This window comes from Aquarana catesbeiana, linkage group LG04 (genome assembly GCF_042186555.1).
Source record: "Aquarana catesbeiana isolate 2022-GZ linkage group LG04, ASM4218655v1, whole genome shotgun sequence".
Classification (NCBI taxonomy): Eukaryota; Metazoa; Chordata; class Amphibia; order Anura; family Ranidae; genus Aquarana; species Aquarana catesbeiana.
This window is the reverse complement of record NC_133327.1, coordinates 623,256,134-623,277,250: the sequence shown is the minus strand read 5'-3', so window position 1 is coordinate 623,277,250 and position 21,117 is coordinate 623,256,134. Positions and strand designations below refer to the sequence as shown.

The 21,117-nt window shown below is 41.8% G+C and overlaps 1 protein-coding gene across 1 annotated transcript in view; it reads left to right on the top strand.

The window, feature by feature from the left end:
- The window catches only part of DNAH14 (dynein axonemal heavy chain 14), a 415,539-nt gene that overhangs the window by 219,940 nt on the left and 174,482 nt on the right, over positions 1–21,117 (top strand). Inside the window, 6 exon segments of the mRNA XM_073628322.1 lie at positions 1,558–1,729; positions 5,883–5,972; positions 10,111–10,230; positions 13,403–13,582; positions 16,561–16,663; positions 19,883–20,100. Coding sequence (XP_073484423.1) covers positions 1,558–1,729; positions 5,883–5,972; positions 10,111–10,230; positions 13,403–13,582; positions 16,561–16,663; positions 19,883–20,100 — 883 coding nt within the window.

The following is a 21,117-nucleotide window of genomic DNA, read 5'->3' as shown; positions in this document are numbered from 1 at the left end:
TGTAACATTTTGGATTTCTCATGACTGTCTATGCTGAAGACAACAGTCACCAGGGGCAAAGCAGACAGCAATATAAACCGGACAGGTGTTTTAACATTTCCTTCGTCTGTGCACAACTAAATAGGTTTTGGCTTTAGATACACTAAAATAAAAATATTTGTAGACTGACCACTGGAGAAACTGTATTTAAATTACCGTAGTTTCTTTCCACCTGCTTAAAGCTTGAGTTTGTAACTGAAAAATCTCTAGCACTTCCTTTTAGTGCTGGAGCTTGTTTGCTCTCCTCCACTTCACACACATTTCTATTGGTCAAGGAGGCAGCCCATCATAGCCCAGCCATACTGTACATTATACAATTTTCTTGCTCAATTTCTTTCAGAGTTACCCTCAACTATGTAGTGCAAGGACCTGCCTGATTGCATACAAATTGAAAGTGTTTACGTTTGACCTCATATTATATGGTTTTGGTAAAGCTAAAGAAAAATTGTACAAGAAAATTGTATAATGTATGGCCAGCCATAGTGATGTGCCAATAGAAATGTGGGAACAGAGAAACTTTAAGGCTACTCTGTCCACACTTTTCTTTTGGCTCATCACTATGCTGCCTTCTTGACCAGTATTAATATGTGTGTGACAGAAGGGAGCAGACAGGTTCCGACACTAAAAGGAAATGCCAGAGCTTTGCCAGTTCAGAATGTCTGACTTTTGGCCTTAGCAGAAATAATGAAAGCGGAAATGTACACCTCCAGCTGCCAAAGCTTTATACCTTAACAGATTTACAGTGGGGACAGAAAGTATTCAGATCCCCTTACATTTTTCACTCTTTGTTATATTGCAGCCATTTGCTAAAATCATTTAAGTTTATTTTTTTCCTCATTAATGTACACACAGCACCCCATATTGACAGAAAAACACAGAATTGTTGACAGGGGGTCTGAATTGTTGACAGGGGGTCTGAATACTTTCCGTCCCCATTGTATATCAACAACTCTCGAGAGAATATGCACTCCTAATGATTAATTTGTGAACCTCTGCATCTAATCGCTTGAGCTCCTGCACCCATACACCCTTCATAGACTAGAACAGACATTACAATTCTGCTGTTGGCTTATTGGTTAGGCCCTAAATTGTCATTACTTACATTACTAAAGTAATACATACTGTATTCTGCTTTATTCACTGTGTAGACAGATTACTCTGGGCCCCCAATGCTTTTGGGCCCTATAGCAGTCTTGTGGTCTGCTATGTCTATAGTTACACCAGTAGTAATATAGAGATTTGCACTAAAGAGGGACCAGTTAAATTTGTTTAAGACAGTATAGGAAATATGGGAAATCAAAGATGTAGAAATGTGAAATGACACGAAAATTGCAAAATTTTATATTGCAATGACTCCAATGGTGTAGTTACTGAAAAGAGAGAAAAATTCCTTTGTTTCCACCAAAATATAAGAAATGTATTTGCTGGGCTGAGAAAAGCCTCAAGGTATAGCATGCAGCCCATGTGCACTCTGTAGGAGAACAGTTCCATTAACTCATTCTTTTCCATCACAACCAGAAAGAAGAAATCTCACCTATCTGCTGACGATGAGGCAATAATTATTATTACTGCGTTAAAGGAAGCTAATCTGCCCAAATTTTTGGCTGAAGACGTTCCACTCTTTGAAAGCATCATGGCTGACCTGTTTCCGGGAGTCATTTTTGAAAAAACAAATACCAAGAGATTAGAGGTAGTGAACTGAGACATTAATTTCTGAATATTAAAACTCTTTCTATTGCTGCTGCCATACACAACTATACATAAATGGTAAAAATGCTTTGTTAAAGGATACTTTAGTGAAGAAAAAATATAGTGAGTAAAAAAAAAAAGAATATCGCATATGCCATTGCTATACAAGCCATATTGTAATTTAATATTATAAAAAAAATCACCTTTCTTTTTCAAACTGTAGCCACTGTAATTCTCTAAAAAGTCAATGCAGTTTGGCTCTTGGAGGTATTTCATACACAGCAGGTGTACAGAATGCCTACAGAAATGTCAGTTCCTTCTTGTGCGAAGAACTCTACATTAAGATACAAATCAGGTATAAGGCATCCTCTGCAACAAAAACGTAATTTTTGGTGAGATACTCCCAAAGGGTTAATCACATCTAAAGGTATACAGACACTGTGGCTTTTCTCATCAGAGCACTCCAAGTGCACTAGCTGATTAAAATGAATTAATCGCTCCCATTCAGAACCAGTATCAAGGAAGCATAGTGGGACAAACAGTTTTTACTTTAGTGCAACAATATCTAGTAATCGGTAACAAAATGTATTAAAATCTGTGCAATATACATTGATCACCCAGAGGAGATTTTTTCTTTAAAAAAATAGAATTATTCTTTAAAGCCCAACTAAATTTTCAGTTCCTTTTCAGTTCAAACTCTTGAATCCCCAGGCCCTTTCCCCCTTAGTCTTGTTCAGATCTCAGAATATTTTATTTGTTTCGGAGATGTTTAGTCCCCTTTTTTGGGGAGGGGTGCAGATAGGGCTTTAATTTTGGTTGTGGATTTGTATACATATATTTTTTATTTAATGAAATAATAAAAATGAGACAAAATAGCATTTTCCTGTACTTTTTCCCCCAAACACAAAATGCATACAAACTAGCCGCCCCAAGGTATTAAACCAAAAATATAAGCTTCAAAGTCTTAAATTCATATAACATAAGCAAGATCTTTATGTAACATAACAAAATGGTTAAGCACAAAACAATTGTATGTGTTTTACCTTAGGTAAGCTGTATTCCTCCGTTGTTGCTACCTTGCGATGCACACAGGAAAAAATATATTTTTGTGTAATTTGGTAGCATAACATTAAGATAAGACCAAGTTGGTTTTTGCAAGGACACAAATTAGGATGACAATGACCTTTTCACAAATTTGCAATCTCCAAAAATCCATGTAAAAGCTATATGTTAGCATTTTGCACTTGTGCAAATGTCATCCAACATCATTGTTGGGGCCTGGAATAATCTAAATCCCTCCCATGCAACTTTGCATCAACAAATCACTAACAGTCATCTATGGCTGGCTAAAATCAGCCAGCAATAGATCAGTATAGCAGGGATCTTTTGCAGCAGGGAGATGCTGGACAGAGCTGCAACAGATACTAAGAGCAAGTGCCATAAAGTCACTACATTCCTATTGTAATTCATACTTTTCCATCACAACCACAGAGAAGAAATATTGCCTATCTGCTGACAATGAGGCAGGCACCAATTATTATTACTGCCTAAAAGAAAGCTAATCTTCCCAAATTTTTAGCAGACAATATTTCACTTTGTGAAAGCAACATGGCTAACCTGCTAAAGTTTACATGGATCTGCTATAAACACTCTGTGCAGTGATGTGCGGAAAAAGCAAATACTTGGGACTCAAGAATCAGCTACATATATTACAGGCACATCAAAGCAAAAGGTGTCCAATGTGCTGAAAGCAGTTTGTTTTCTTTAGAAAGCCACCACAAGCTGAGTAAAAAAGCCTGTCCTCTGCCAGCATGCTGCAAAGACTCTTGCTCTGTGTAATAGCAGTGGTTTCTCTGCAGAGGTTTGACACAACCTGTTGAGTCAGAGCTCTACTAATTAGCCCATGTGCATGCAATAGTGCTTTACTGGCTCAGATTGCATACCCCCCCCCTTCCAGTCAGAGTGTGGCTGCGCCAGAGATTAGTTGAGGCTGATAACAAAATAAGTTCAAGTATTTGTAATAGTTGCATTTAAAACATGAAGTTAAAGTGTTACTAAGCCCACAAACTGTAAAATCAGTCTGTATATGCAGTAAAGCATGCTTCTTATACTAACTGTGGAACCTAAGCGGTTAATCCCAGTGACAACCCGTCCATTGAGGGCACACGGGCGCTGCCTCCCCTATCCATGCCGCTTCCCCTCCTATCCATGCGTCCGGCCTTTTGCAGGATGCCGGGCACATGAATTACAATATTGGGGGTGTTTTTTTGAAGCACTGATTATACCTCTAGAAGACTATACCCCTCTATTTCTGGGTTTTCTGGGTTTACACTTTGTTCATAAATCCTCCATTTCTAGTAGATCTCAGGAGTCCAGCTATAAATTTCTAACAAGGGGATATAGGGTCCCTGCAAGGCTGCAACAGATACTACCTGCAGCCGATCCTAACTGTTGAAGATGTGGAGAATCCGAGGGCATCACCTTGGATGTCTATTGGTCCTGTTCACGGGTTCAGGCCTTCTGGCAATAGGTATGTGAACTGATTCAAGAACGTACTGGATTGTCCCTAGGGGAAAACCTGACAGCCTGCCTCCATCTCAGTCCTGTTTTCAAAAGGAACTACAGCTGCTCTCTGTTGATTCATTTACTAAATGCAGCCAGAGCCTGTATACCAGCCAAATGGAAGGATATAAATCTTCCACAATGGGGCAATGGGGTTGTGGCAGTAAATGACATAAGGAGATAATTAAAATCGAAGACCTTACTTTGTCCCTTAGCAACAAGGGGAAAGGTATCATAAGACCCGTTCTATTGGGTACAGTTTAAATTCCTAGCTAGGTATAAGGAGGCCTATCCCAAGTATAGGCCTAACCCAAAAAGTTGAGTTCAGTGGAAGTAGCCCAAAAGATCAGCCCAAATGATTATGTAATTTCTTCTATTCAGGTAATAGTGAGAGAGTCTCTTTAAAGGCCCCCTTTCCTCCATGCTTCCCCCTCTTTTCAGTTGATCTGTTGCCACTGCTGCAAAATTTCCAATGCTTTGGATTATGGAGGAACACTTGCCCTACAATCATGATGCAGGCCTGAGTAGCTTATTGCAAGGCCAAGTACTGTCACTAAGGGATGAGGGGTATAATCAAACTTGCATGTGCTCTATTGCCCTCTGACATGGAGCTTGGGAAGGAACAGAGTGAAGCAAAGGTAAGTGTTATGCCCTGTACACACGGTCGCATTTTCCGATGGAAAATGTGTGATAGGACCTTGTTGTCGGAAATTCCGACCGTGTGTAGGCTCCATCACACATTTTCCATAGGACTTTCCGACACACAAAGTTTGAGAGCTTGCTATAAAATTTTTCGACAACAAAATTCGTTGTCAGAAATTCCAATCGTGTGTACACAAATCCGACGCACAAAGTGCCACGCATGCTCAGAATAAATGAAGAAACGAAAGCTATTGGCTACTGACCCGTTTATAGTCCCGACGTACGTATTTTACGTCACCGCGTTCAGAGCGATCGGATTTTCCGACAACTTAGTGTGACCGTGTGTATGCAAGACAAGTTTGAGCCAACATCCGTCGGAAAAAATCCATGGATTTTGTTGTCAGAATGTCCGATCAATGTCCGACCGTGTGTACAGGGCATAAGTGGTTTGGGGTAAACTTTAAAGAGACCCTGTCACTTGGTCCTGAATGGGTAAAGTCACAGAGGCTATTTAAAGTGATACAAAAAGTCCTAAAAACTTGCCAGCAAGGAAAAAGATATAATACTTTCTACTTCAGTGGACAGTGCGGCAGATATTTTGATCTTTAGAGCACTGCTGGCTGAGGAATCTTCAGCAGAAGACACCTTCAGGAGTATCGGGTACCTGGTTGCTCCCACCAGTCTTAATTTTGTCATTTATCTTACACATGCATCCGTTTTATTTATTCCACCTGCGAGGGACTCAGCGCATTTAAAACCTGATTTTACAGCAGTTATTTGTGTCTGATTGTTTAAGCAGTTTTGCCATTTTATCTCTAATTGGTTCCCCTGCCTCATTAACAGATGTTAGCTGTACCCAGCACAATGGGCTGAACATTTATTAAAAATATTTTTCTGTACATTTTCTGCAGTATGAAGCACTGTGTCTGTGTTTTTTTGTTTTGTTTTAGAAAGCAATATCTTTGGCAACAAATGAATTAGGCCTTCAGCTCTGGGAGAGCCAGACAGAGAAGGTCATCCAGTTCTATAATCAGATTCTGGTGAGTGCCTTAGCTTGGTGGATACTGTATAATAATGTAATATAATAAAATGTAGTTGAGTGCAATGCAACAAAACTTAAAGGGCCAGTCTACCCAAAAGTGATATTCCCATTATTAGAAATCAGCTGCCTGTTTCTTCTCTAACTAGGGCATTCTATTGGTCAGATCTCTGTGCTGAGTTGCTCAGGTCTACACACCTACTATGCTCATTATAAGGGATTCCCACCATCACTGTTGGATTTTTAAAAGGTATTTTATATTACTAGCTAATGTGTGAGGAGTCACATCTGCTGAGCACTTGCTGAGGCTGGGTTCATGCTTAATACTCAAAGCAGGGGTCCAGTGTATCCCTGTTCTCTTTTTCAGGGACGAATCGAGCCCGAACTTTTGCCTGACTTTGGACCTGAAAAGGAGCTAAAGTCCCACAGGACCCCTGTGCAATCCATTCCACGGCTGCCCCGGGGATGAGAGAACCAGCTCCATTGAGACCCGGGCACACTCTCCTATCATGCAAATTGGATATGGGGAAACCCACATCCAATTTGCACTAGTGTGAACCCAGCCTGAATGACCATGCATATTGGGAACTGGCCACTGTGGGTTTATTGCACATTTCCTGGTAACTAGCCACTGAGGGGTTAATGGCTTGTTCACAGTTGACTACATTTCTAATGCTTAAAAAATGCTTCCATAGCGTTAGTATGGCCATTAAACTGGTGTTTTACAAGCATTAATGATGAGTTAAAAATGCTCCCCAAATGCCCTATGGGCAGTATTGAAGTATTTTATGAGCTTTAAGGCACATTAAAATGGCTCCACAAATGCCTATTCTTTTACAGGAAATAAACTAATCTTAATGCCCCGCAACCGCACTGCAACTGCCTGCCAGAGCGTGTGCGTAGCTTTACCATAGATTTGAATGGGAGGCGTTTAAAGGCTTCAAAAACCTCCTGACTTGACATGAGGCTTCAATTTTGAAGCAATGCATGCTAATGTTTCATGTTTTAATAGTGTGAACAGCACTATATGCTGTTCATTGTATCATTTCCATGGGTGTTTGAGGGGTGGTTTTTAACGCCTGTCAAATGCTTGCTTTTAATGCCAGTGTGTACTTAGCCTATCACATATACATTGGGGATTGAAAACAGAGATACTGACCACTGCTGGGTGGTGGTAACTGATGGGCTAAGACACTTCTGCTGAGGACTGACTACTGTAGGTTTAACTCACTGAGGAGTTAATGTACATACACTTGAGACTGGCCACTGAGGGGTTAAGGCTTGTGCGCTAGGGACTCGCAAATGAGGTTTGAATGCACATATGCTGGGACTAGCAGTTGAGTGGTTCGGCACACATATGCCGGGAACTGTAGGTTGAGTGGTAAGGCACATATCTCGGAGATGGGCACTAAGGGGTAAATGCATATACCCTGTAGGCTTGTTACTGAGGGTTAAATGTTTTGAAAGTGACAGGCTCAACTGGTTGTGGCAGCAGTAAACCTTGCATAACACAGTGAAACCCAGGAGCAGTCCAATCGGGTCTGTTTTGCTGTAATTTTAGGTAAGCTTTGTAGAGCAAGTCCATAGTAAAAAAAACAAAAAATCTACTCATCCGAACCACTATATTCGTTCCTGACTAACAGGTGCTACCTAATGGGTTCCCCAAAACAACCAGCAATGTAACTTTTTAGCATTCTGTCAGTAGTCAGCCTTTTCACCCACCAGCACAGAGAGCTAGAATCCCACAAATATAAAGGCCTGTGTACAGCTGACCAACTAGTAAAGCCTGGCTAATAAGTAAAATGTGGATCTAGGGATAGAGGGTTTTTCCCATCTACAAAACTCTACAAAGTCTACAAGCTCCAGGACCCAGTTATCAAAAGTCCATGGGCTCCAGAGCCCAGCATTAAAAAGCCTACAGACTTCAAGAGCCAGAACTGAACTTAAAGATGAAGTCCAGCCAAAGCTCGTTTGGCTGTTCTTCTCTTATAGATCACAGGAGTACAATTCGTTTTGCACTCCTGTGACCCGTTTTCAGCAGAGAATGGTCTGATGTCCGCTCTCTGCTGACGTCACAGAAATCAGTTCAGGCTCCACATCATCCCAACAATGGGAGTCTTGATCTGCCAGGTGCCTGGACTGACACCCGTCTCAACCTCTCAGCGAGCCGCTGAGAGACTAAGCCAGCCGCTCCCCGACCCTCCACAGCTCAGCGCTCCAGTGAGCGAGGAGGAGGCAGAGCACAGAGCTGCTGATTGACAGTTAGCAGCTCTCTGCTCAGGGAGCTGTCTAGAACTGAGTGATCAGCGGTGTTCGATCGCTTGGTTCTCAGTGCAGAGGCGCCGGGGGACCGATGCTGCATCCACCTAGGTAATTCGGGTGAAAAAAAAAATTCTTTACTTCTCCTTTAATAAGATCTAAAAAAATTACAGGTTTGTTTTCTCTATATTAAATACAAATCCTGGAGCCCTTCACTATGTATTGCAGAGAGATGATACTTACTGTATACCGTCCACAATCCTGCTAACCAGCACCTCACAATGTGTGAAGGCTAGCTAATTATCAGTTCAGAAGGGGCCATCTCACTTCTAGCACGCATACTGGGAAGATAGGTGTGTGTGTGCTATGGGCAAAATTGGGAGTATTTGATATGGGCAAAAGACCATGGTGTGTGCTGGGGGTGGGAGCTCACTGGTGGGGCATGTTCTGTTCAGCTAAATTCAGCATTGGAGGCGGAATTACCCATTGATAAAGTAAAAATGTCACTTAGGCTTGAACACTATATAACATATAGGAATATAGGCATATTGAAATGTAAAGTGGTTGAAAAGGCAATTTTTTTTCACTAAAATAAGTTCTGCTCACCTGCTCTGTGCAACGATATTGCACAAAGCAGTCCCTTACCTTTTTTTTTTTTTTCTTGGTGGTCCCCCACCAGCGCTGTCTACTCCTTTCTCCAGAGTGCACCCATACCAAGCCGTGTGCTATTAAATCACCCATGCAGAGGCATTCCCGTGCCGAGCTGTGTTACATAGTTACATAGTTACATAGTAAGCGAGGTTGAAAAAGACACAAGTCCATCAAATCCAACCTATGTGTGTGATTTTTTTTTGTCAGTATTACATTGTATGTCCCTGTATGTTGTGGTCGTTCAGGTGCTTATCTAATAGTTTTTTGAAATTATCGATGCTCCTTGCTGAAACCACTGCCTGTGGAAGAGAATTCCACATCCTTACCGCTCTTACAGTAAAAAACCCTCTATGCAGTTTAAGGTAAACCGATTTTCTTCTAATTTTAGTGAATGGCCGAGTGTCTTATTAAATTCCCTTTCGCTGAAGAGTTTTTTCCCTATTTATCACTACCCTCTGAACTCTCCCTTGTAGTCAGTTTTCAATCCATGTACTCACCCTATGGTCCATGCCAACGGACCTTACTTTGTACAGTAAATCCAGATACACCACGTCTACGGGCCTTCCTTTATCTAGATGGCAGCTCACCTCCTCATAGAATGTTAATAGATTGGTTTGGCAAGAACGATTCTTCATGAATCCATGCTGATTACTGTGCTAATGATACCGTTGTCATTACTAAAATCTTGTATATAGTCCCTTATCATCCCCACCAAGAGCTTGTATACAATTGATGTTAGGCTAACTGGTCTGTAATTCCCAGGGATGTATCTTGGCCCTTTTTTAAATATTGGTGCTACATTGGTTTTTCTCCAATCAGCTGGTACCAATCCAGTCAGTAGACTGTTTGTAAATATTAGGAACAATGGTCTGGCAATTACTTGACTGACTTCCAAAAGGTCCATAAAAACACAGAACACAGCTCGGCCACACCCCACTGCTCCCTCCTCACAGGATTTGACTGACAGCAGCAGGAGCCTTTTGGCTCCCAATGCTCCCAGTGTAGTCCATGAGAGCAAGAAGAGGGGAGAGAAAAGCTGCAGCTGGGCACAGCACTGAATCAATAGAGGACTCAGGAAAGTGTTTGGGCACAGGACGGGGCTAGGACAGGTAGGGGATTGTTTTTTACCTTAATGTAGGGAAATGCAGTAAGGTAAAAATGGTTTAGGTTTAGAATCACTTTAATCCCAGTGTAAATATTATTAATTGCAGTGTGCATTTTTTTTTCAGGCTCGTCATGGCGTGATGCTGGTCGGTCCCACCGGGGGAGGAAAGACAACTGTACGAAGAATTTTGGAAAAAGCATTGGTTCATTTACCATCAAGTTCAAAAGAAGGACCTACTCTAGCAGTAATTTTTTTGTATTTTTCTTGTTCAACAAATTATTTTATCATGCAACATGATAGTATGTAAAATGACATGCAAAATGCAACATACAGTATTCTGACTTCAGAGAACTTTATTCCATTGCCACACCTGGTCTCATTAGTCTCAGTATTTTTTTATGCCAGTGTCCACTTATTAAACCTACTGAATGAAGCCCTGAGTGGTCATCATACTGTAATGGTTGGGCATGTTTGTTTAACTACTTCAGCCCCGGAAGATTTTAATCACTTCCTGACCAGGCCATTTTTTGCGATACGGCACTACGTCGCTTTAGCTGACAATAGCACGGTCCTGTGAAGCTGTACCCAAATAAAATTCATGTCTTTTTTGCCCACAAATAGAGCTCTCTTTTGGTGGTATTTGATCACCTCTGCTGTTTTTATTTTTTGTGCTATAAAAAAAAAGACTGTCATTTTTGAAAAAAAAAAACAATATTTTCTACTTTCTGCTATAATACATATCCCAAAAAAAATGTAAAAAAACAAATTTCTTCATCAATTTAAGCCAATATGTATTCTGCTACATATTTTTGGTAAAAAAATCCCAATAAGCATATATTGTTTGGTTTGCACAAAAGTTATAGCGTCTACAGAACTACAGGATAAATGTAAGGACTTTTATTTAATTTATTTTTATTTACTGGTGATGGTGGCAATCTGCGATTTTAAGCTGGTCTGGGACATTGCGGCGGACAAATCTGACCCTAAGTGACACTTTTTGGGGACCAATGACATTATTACTGTGATCAGAGTTAAAAAATGCACTGATCCCTGTATAAATGACACTGGCAGGGAAGGGGTTAACACTAGGGGGCGATCAAGGGGTTAAATGTGTTCCCTGGGAGGTGTTTCTAACTGTGGGGGGAGTGGATTTACTGGAGGAAGAGAGAGATCGTGATTCAGCTTAACTGAAACACTATCTTTCACTTTTCCTCCCTGACAGATCAGCGGTGTGCTTTGTTTACATCAGCACACCACTGCTCCGTGTCTCTCCTGAATGATCAGTGGGTTGCAGTGGCCATCGCGGCTGCTGGACCCATTTATTGGCTCCCGCTGTGTCCAATCACAGCGGGAGTGGCGCGCCAGTGGTGCGTGTGCACCCCCTAAACCGCGTGCACAAAATCACGTACAGGTACGTGATTTTGGGCACCCGGGCTGCCCTGTCGCAGTAAATGTACGTGGGACGGTCCGGAAGCGGTTAAAGTACATCTCCAACCAAAACTTTTTTTTTTAAGCTTCGAACAGAATGAGAAGGGATAGAAATTCTGTCTGTTTTTTTGCTATCTGTTTCCACAGTAGGGGAAATTTTCCCTTATTTCCTGAAAGGTTGCAGGACCTGGCATTAAGAAAGTTCCCCTAATGGAATTTCAATCCTAGTATGGCTGGCTTTAAGTAAAAAAAAAAAATTGTAGGAGTTTTACTATAAAGCATATGTAAAGCCCAGACCTGTTTTTATCGTGTTGGAATGGTTAGGATCTATGTCGTGGCTTTTTTCAGTGTTATGCCACGTACACACGATTGAACAAACATTCCGACAACAAAATCCTGGATTTATTTCTGACGGATGTTGGCTCAAACTTGTCTTGCATACACACGGTCGCACAAATGTTGTCGGATGTTCGACGAGCAGAGAAAAATGAAGTTCAATAGCCAGTGCGGCTATTCTGCTTGATTCCGAGCATGCGTGGAATTTTGTGCGTTGGAATTGTGTACACACGATCGGAATTTCCAACAACAATCTCAGATCGAAGATTTGTTGTCGGAAATTCCGACCGTGTGTACGCAGCATAAGAGAGATTTCCCTTCACTTCCTGACTTTAAAACACAGCAGGATGTAAGAAGAGATATCTCCAAGGTGAATTGATATCCTCTACTACTGTAGATGGTTGTTGCCAGAACAGGTTTTACAATTGGAAATGTTTCCCTTTATTCCTTTACCTGTGATAAGTCAACAATTTTGTATTTTCCATCATATTCTGTTCTAGAGACCACAGTCGCCAGGACATATAGAGAGGATGAACCTCTACAGCGGGAACATAGACACCAGTTCTAAAGACACAAAAGCTTTGGCTTATCATACACAATAAAGCTGAACTCCAGGCAGATCCAAAAGCCACAAATTAGTACAGCTCCAAATTCTTTAAGTGCCATTTTTTAATACATGCAATGTAAAGCGCAGTGCACACAGGCCTAATGTTGAGCGACATCGGCTGGTTCAATAAAAAATGGCCGACGTTCAGCCCATGTGTAAGGCACCCGGTCACCAGCCATTTGGGTGGCTTCTGTCAGACGAGCATGCTGGAAAACCAGCAGCTATCTGCTCCCGATCAGCGCTCTCTGCCAATGGCGGAGAGGGCTGCATGGAGTGTTCTAGTGGGGGGGCTGTTCCCCTGTCAGAACACAACAGCTCAGCGGGGGAGATCACTGTACTAACATTGGATCATTAGTACAGCAGCTCTGACCTGAGATGTCAGGTTTTTTTCATTCGAGCCAGGTCTAGTAGTGTGCACCAGGTATTAGTATCTGAATATAACTAAGTTTCAGCCTCCTACAGTCCATGTACAACAGAATTCAGACTAGGGGAGAGAGCCGCAGCCCAAGGAGCAAATCAGTTGTGCTTCAGTGTAAGGCCAGCCATATACGGTGCAAATTTCTTTCCTGCAACCACGGGGGAGAAGACAGCGATTATCACTAGCGGCTATAGCAGCCGCTAGCGATAATCGCAAGATCCGGCAGGCTGGTTGTTAAGGGTTTGAATCTCCAACCGTGTATGTCCAGCCTAAGGAACATGTTGATAGGTGGAGAAATAGGGCTCCCAGAGAGATAAGATGATCAGTTTACTGATTCTTCCTCCACTGCCCAGTGCAGTCACAGGCTAGGTAAGTGTTACTGAACTGCAGCAAAGAAAAATCAGGTCTCCCCCTGCCTGACAGGGCTGTGCTGCTTGGCAGAGCTGTGTAAATATTAGGACTGAATGGACAGAAGTACAAATCTTTTGGCAAGTAAAACAGCTTCTTTATACAGTATGTATTTCATCAGTGTATTTTTACCTGTTTGCTTGAAGTACAACTTTAAAGTATATTTGCTGTTTACTAACACAACTGTATATTTTATATACCTTTAAAAACATTGTGAAGAAGGGAAAGGTGGACACTTTCATCATCAACCCCAAATGTGTGACCCTTGGAGAACTCTATGGAGAAATCAACCCCAATACCATGGACTGGTCGGATGGTCTCCTGGCTCATGCTGTTCGCACCTTTACGCAGCAGTCGTCTAAAGAGGAAGAGGCTAATGCTGCTGATTCTCCTCATCATGTACGTATGATACTGTCACCCTCTAATCCTCATCACTATATATGAAGACCAGTTACTAACCTTCTAAAGGTTGTGCAGTGGATTAGCACTACTACCTTGAAGTAAGATTTTTAAAGAATAGGTTTGATTAGATTTTTCCACACAATACAATACAAACAAATGCATAGTTGGGACCAGGACGCAGACTTCCCCATCGCGGGTTAGAGCATTATATGTAATGTAAAAGCATTACCATGAGGGAGGAATACAAAAAGCTGTGTTGCTAATATGACTGTGTGAATCAATTAACCGAAATTCTACATGTGGTTGGGGGGGCATCTCTCTGCCCACTGCACCCAGACGGTGTGCATCACACAAAGAGGGAGCGATAGAGGACAGAATTGGAGGAGGGTAAAGGTCTAGCGGGGAGAGTCCCACCGCATGATTTGCAGCTGGCAACAAACAAATCAGAGAAAGGGTCTGAAACAGGAAAAGTCTGAGGATTCGATCCAAGTGCTCCATGTTGCAGCAACAAAGTTCTGAAGTTCTGGTCATGTAAGCAGGTTGTTATCCCCTCCATTCTCATGATACAATTGAGGTCATCACCCCATTCCCTAATCAGTGGGGCAGTGATCTAGACCCTACCTAGTTTAGGTAGGACCTACCTGATTGGTTGCAAGGACCACCTAGCAACTGATCACCTGCTGATTAAATGAACGCTGGCAGTTCCGTTCTGGTCCTCTGTTCAGCGCTGCTCCTCTGTCACTCTCTCTTTGCTCCACTCTGCTGTACAGGAGAGATAAGTATTTTCTGTCTCCTGCTCCACTCTGCTGTGAGTGGCGGAGTAAATCTGGCGGGCCGACCCTGGGTGTCACCTGGGTACTGGTATAGTCTGCACCTGGCCCGGGAACCCAGCACCCTGTCGCAGCTCCCTCTCTCTCTCCTTGCCCTGTCACAGCACCACTGCACTGCCTGAGCCCACCCCGCTGTCACGGCTTCACTCGCGGGGGGCGCCGGCCAAAGTAAGCTGGACTGTAGTGGACCTTATAAAGGTTAGTGGCGGGGGGCCGTAGGTTGCCGACACCCTGTCCTAGGTAATGCCCACATGTAATGCTGAGCCTTCATGATTGTAAAAATGAAATCCAATGAATGAGGTGGGCCAGAGACAGTAGCACATATTATACATGTGGGTGGGGGGAAAACAGACAGTTGAACCGTGTTATTACCACCTTCCAACTACCCCCCAAAGCTGCAAAGGCAGCTGTATGGGAATATATAGATACATCGCAGTGCTGCAAAAGTTATCTCCCCATCACATTCAGTTGCACTACTGCCCATCGAAAACCCATTCAAGTTAAGTGAATTGGGGCGGTGATGCTGGCTTTTAGGGGTTTAAGTAGGGCAGAGAGGATCGCTCTTCAGGGGGCTAACACAAGCGTAAATGAGCCCTAAGTCTAAGGAGGAAAGATGATTCTGGACATCCTTCAGCTAGGAAATGGCGGGCTCTTGTCTTGCTGCAGTGTCTAATGCACACTGCAAAAAGCTTACAGTATGCAGTGAAATCAGAGTAACAAATTTCAGTACAGGAGAGGAACCTGTACAACTGTGCAAGATGGAAGCTAAGGCTAATAAGCTCATAACTTCAGATCTTTATGGCTACATGGAATCATTTGTTTTATATAAAATAACAAGGGTTGTCATGTAAAAATTGTGGGTTCTTTTGAGTTAGAATTGCATTATACATTACATTGTTACTAACATTGAATTACTTCAGGACGTTTTAAAAAAATATGTTGCTGCCTGAGAAGGGGATTTTCATATTCCGATCTCTCATTTGGCATAAAACCAATGGTGTGGCCAGTTGGGGAAATTTCTCTTAGCATCCTGCCCAACAGGAAGTGAGAAAAAATCTCTCCAAAGTGAGGCGGATAGAACAAGTGTCCCTGTTGAAAGATTACCCATTATGGTTTGTCCTGATGACAGTGTTTACCAGAACAAAGAGAGAAGGTACATTTCCCCAATACGTTCATAGACATTAATAAAAATGATACTGGGGTTCCAACCCTTCCCCGCTCTAAACAAAACTAAAAAAGAAGTCGGCCTTTCTCCAGGTTGACTCTGGGTAAAGATCGGGAACAGAGTAGGACAACATTAGGACTTTTTGTTCTTTGCAAAATTGTATTCAAGTATATCTAAACCCAAAAATAAAATGATCTATTGCAGCTTACCAGTCCTTAGATGTGGTGACTGTATTAATTTTGTTTTCTAGGCTGTATTTCCTACCAGTAACACACGTTCTGACAATGCTCACTTCATGCACTGTATCTATGAAGGAGCAGTGTTGTTGTCTCAGGACAGAGAGTGTACAAAGTACATTTTCTGCAAGTAAAATACCCGTTAATCCTGCCAGAAATCCAGTGTCCTTGTAATTTCCTGTGCAGTGAACTGAAATCTCAAACAATGATTCCGGTTTCCTGAGTTCTTTTTTTTTTTTTTGTTACTACATCACACCTCCCCCCTATGTAATGGAAATGAGGAGGGGATTTTTTTGTAGTCCCAACACACTTTCTGTCATAGGGTAATAAAGCTGCTACTTCTTAGGTACAGGAGAGTGAGTTTGTCACTGTAGGAAGGTAAATGTTACTGGCAGGTGAACCAGGTGAAAATAAAGAAAAAACAAACAAAAAAAATGAATCCTCCACATTCAAAGTCTGGTAAGCTGCAATGCAATTGTATTATTGGGTTTAGATACACTTTTTTTTCTCACTGAGCCCACTGTTAGTGAACAAAATAAATCCAATAGAGAAGTAAAACTGGCTGTATTCTTCCCTTCTCTTTTTCATTGTCCCTTCAGTGGGGAGAAAGAAAACAGAGACCATAGGCAGATACTTTCCTTTCCTCCTATGTCATTACAGTGATTAATTCAGCATGTGTGCATTATTATTTGTGAAAAGGAAATAAATAAAACATTATCGTCTCTAATGCTTGTTACCTTATAGCACAATGATGGAGACAAGGAGAAAAACGTACACGAGGTGCCCAAATTTGTGAATATCAACACAGCAGAAGATCATCCTGATAATGCAATGCCGCAGTCTATAGGTAAGTGTAATCTTAGGGACCCTTTCTTTTACATTATTGTATATGCAAAAATAATTCTTTTGTCTCTCATAATTGCATGCTTTTTGTGCATTTTATACATTTAATGATTCTTGTTTTTGTGCACTTTATGTGTGTGTTGTTTTTTTTTTTTTCATATGTTATGCAAAGTAGGAGACACAATCAAAATAGAGATTTTCCAGTGTGCACTGAAAATGCATAAAACTGTGCATTTACCATTAATTTTTATGGGCCAGTTTGATGCACATAAATGCTCAAAATGCAGCAAGCCCTAGATTGTAAAAGCACCTTAAGGCTGGGTTCACACTAGTGCGAATTGGATTCAGGTTTCCCCACATGCAATTCGCATGACAGGAGATTGTGGCCGGCTCTTAATGGAGCCAGTTCACATATCTCCAATGCGGCTGTGGAGTAGATTACACAGGGGTCCTGTGCGTCTTTGGCTCTGTTTCAGGTCCGAATTCAGGCAAAAATTTGGGGCTGATTCGTCCCTAAACAGAGAACAGGGACGCACCGGACCCCTGCTGTGAACCCAGCCTCAGCTGTTGTGAACAAATGTGAGGAAGCCACATAGGAATACGTTTTTCATTTTTTCACATACACTTTGAAAGCATGTGTTTTTAACTTAAAAGACAAGAACTGTTGTTCCAAGGGCCCATTCACACCTGCAAACAGTGCAGGTACACTGCATGGGAACACCGGTTAGCCTTTGTTTTAAATGGTGCTAGTTCATATATGTATGTTCAATGCATTGATAATGTGCATTGTCCATTTTTTGACACTCCCAGTTCTAAGGGAAGTTTAGAGCAGGGGTTCTTAACCTTTTTATGACGACAAACCCCCAATGGATTGTCAAATATGCCCCTATAACCTCTTTCTGAAACTGTTCAAATCACCAACCATCACCACCATTACCAGTCCTATGCAGTTCCAGTTAATAGTTTATTCAGTGGCGGCTGGTGGCAATTTTCTTTTGGGGGGGCAGCAAACAATATCACCACCGGTCGGTCGGGTCTGGAGCACTTACCCCATTTATAGTTGTTAGCGCTTCTTCCGGGCTTCAACAGCTGCTTCCCCTGCTCGCCACGGGCATTGCTGCAGCTTCCGTTTCCTCCCTCCTCCTCGGCAGCCAATTGGGACTCTTCCCTTTTTTGCCAATCGGAAAACAGGTCTCAAACCTGCTTCTAATTGGCCGGATTGAGGATCAGTGTTTCAATAGCGAATATTTGTTCGCTGTTGTAACATCTGGGTGGGCTTCTGGCACAATGCTCTGCGACCCGAGCCCACCCTATTTTGAAGCCTAAACAAAAGAAAAGGGGAAAATTCGCCCTGCCACAGTTCTCCTATCTCAGCGCTTAGGAATATTAAGTATATGTAGATGGATAAACCAGCAGTGATGATACCTGATGTCAGTAATTGGAATGTGAGATGTCTCACAGCAGCCACTTAACAAAAACAAAACTCATATAACGGATGTATGAATAATCACTTGACCAGTAAATCACTAACACATCAAAGCGGTGCTATACACAGTCGTAACTGTCACCGAAAAAAATGTCTCTAATTTGAAACACAAGCTGTAAGAATTCAGCGAAAATACATATAATGGACTTAATACGTGGTCTTGAGCTAGATATCCCAGGTGTGTGTAGTGGATCCGATACGTGCACCCTTCACCATATCTTCTAGCACCACATGTAGTACATCCCCTGCAAGGGGTTCTCACTCACCGGAACCAAAAGATTTATAAGCCTTGGATCATATCCTCTGTGAGGTCCTCCCAGGCAGGTAATCAGGTAATATCTGCAATATCCACATATGAGGAAAAGAATCCACATAGTCCAGTGCCCTTTGATAATTTATTAAAAATCAAAACCAAAAAAGTGTATAATAAAACAGCGGATCTATAGGCGCAGGGCCATTCCTAAGTGGTCCCTCTGGCTACCAGTCAAATGGAAGATTCACGATACCACTGGTAAACTTCCCCGGGAGCCACGTTCCCAGTTTACCAGTGGTATCGTGAAACTTCCATTTGACTGATAGCCAGAGGGACCACTTAGGAATGGCCCTGCCCCTATAGATCCGCTGTTTTATTATACACTTTTTTGGTTTTGATTTTTAATAAATTATCAAACGGCACTGGACTATGTGGATTCTTTTCCCCATATGTGGATATTGCGGATATTACCTGATTACCTGCCTGGGAGGACCTCGAGAGTGATCAAACAGAGGATATGATCCAAGGCTTATAAATCTTTTGGTTCCGGTGAGTGAGAACCCCTTGTACTACATGTGGTGATAGAAGATATGGTGAAGGGTGCACGTATCGGATCCACTACACACACCTGGGATATCTAGCTCAAGAACACATATTAAGTCCATTATTTGTATTTTCGCTGAATTCTTACAGCTTGTGTTTCAAATTAGAGACATTTTTTTCGGTCACAGTTACGACTATTTTGAAGCCTATTAGAGCCTCTGGCTCTAATCAGGGGCCTCAAAAAAACACCCACGCTGCTGAAATTCATGAGCCCTGCGTCCTGAAAGGGGTCGGACGAATGAATAGGGAGTGGCAGCGGAGGCCGTGGATATGAATGAATCTATCTGATATCTATTCATATAGGGGGTGGTGACCGTGGATAGAGAGGGTGGCGCCCGGGCGCACCTAATAGACGAGCTGCCACTGAGCTTAGTGTTACTTTTGCATATGGATAGCTAGAAACAGAACAACTGAAAGAAAATCATGAGCTTTTTATTATATTTATGTATATAAGAACATCCAAATCTCAAATATGAAAGCTAGCTACAACTAGTGATATTTCTGCTGTTGTTTTAGTACATTTAAAAAGTGGGATTGAGCTGCCAATGTTACTGGAATGTCATCTCACACAACCGGTCGATATCTCCACTTTGATTTCGGGTTCAGTAATACAAACAATCCTGTTTCAAATGTTTTTTAATTATTCAAAGTCCTAAGCCCTCATAATTTAGTTCCCGATACACCTAAGGTGTATAGATACCCCCTGTTAAAGCCGGTTATAACTGTTGTGCCATATCCCCAATTCTTGGAGTAATCTGACGTTTATGCAGTCAATTGTAAGAATATTTTATTTTAGATATTTTTCATACTAAGCTATCATTTGCATATACCTAGCACCAAATTGTGTAACATAATCAGACACATCCTTGCTGTCTGTTCAGGAAATGCAACTCCAGATTGGTACTGGATAATTCTCGATGGCCCAGTGGACACAGTGTGGGTGGAAAACCTAAATACTGTTCTGGATGACACAAGGACTCTCTGCTTGGCCAACAGTGAAAGAATTCGTCTTCCTCAGGGAATGAGAATGATATTCGAGGTGGATAATTTATCACAGGCCAGTCCTGCTACAGTGAGCCGCTGTGCCATGGTGTATATGGTAAGAGCCTGTAGTGGTATATAGGCAGCTTAGTGGTTAGCATTGTTGTCTCATTGAAGTCTATGTGTCCTGCTTTTTTTTGTGGGTTTCCTCTGAGGGCTCTTGTTTCCTTCCACAATCCATTAACAAACCAGTAGGTCAATAAATTTCTCTCTGGGACAGGGTTTCCCAAATGTTAATTGGATGTGTCCCACCATAATCTAAATCTTTGCACACCACCTGTGTACAAATCATGGAAATATAATTGTCATAGACATGTAAAGCTGCATATGGTATAGTGTGAGTGATCCAAAACTGCTCAGAACTCCAGGATTCCTGGATACTATTAAATGCAAATACTAGAAACTTTGCACATATGGATCCTAAAAATCCTAAAAATCCTACTGTATATTCATTTTAAAGCTGGCTTTATTTTCTAACAAGCATTTATATGAACAGTCGTACAAAAATTCTGAGTACATTTGATAACGTGAATGTCATTCAAAAGTTTGCTTTTAACATTCAATTTTAGAGTGAATGGACTTTCCTGCACAAAAACCACATACATGGTTTGAAAGTCATTTGTTCAAGAAAGAAATTCCATCCTGCTCCTTCAGATTTCTTCATCACTGTGGTTGAGCATGAATGCCAATTTATGCAAATTTTTACTAGTGTATGGCCAGCTTAAATGCACATTTGCTACTTCCCTGTGTTCTTGGGATAGCCACTCCATCTAACCCCCTTCTGATATTATCCATTTGAAGCTCAAGCCTTTCCAAAATGCCCCCTGTAATTAGCAATATGTAATATGAACTGTATGCCTATATGTTTCGCGGTCAGCATTCTGATTCATTCCAAGGGTGTTCAATAGGGTTACCTGGACAAGTTAATCTGAAGGGGGGTCTTCATACTTTTGGCCATATAGTGTAGTAAGGTTGTTAATTGTTTTTGATTCCTGGTCAAGGATTTCACCGGGGACATCCCATGTAATTATAAAATAATGTTACCAGAAGGCACCTCTCCTCTGCAAGCACAACC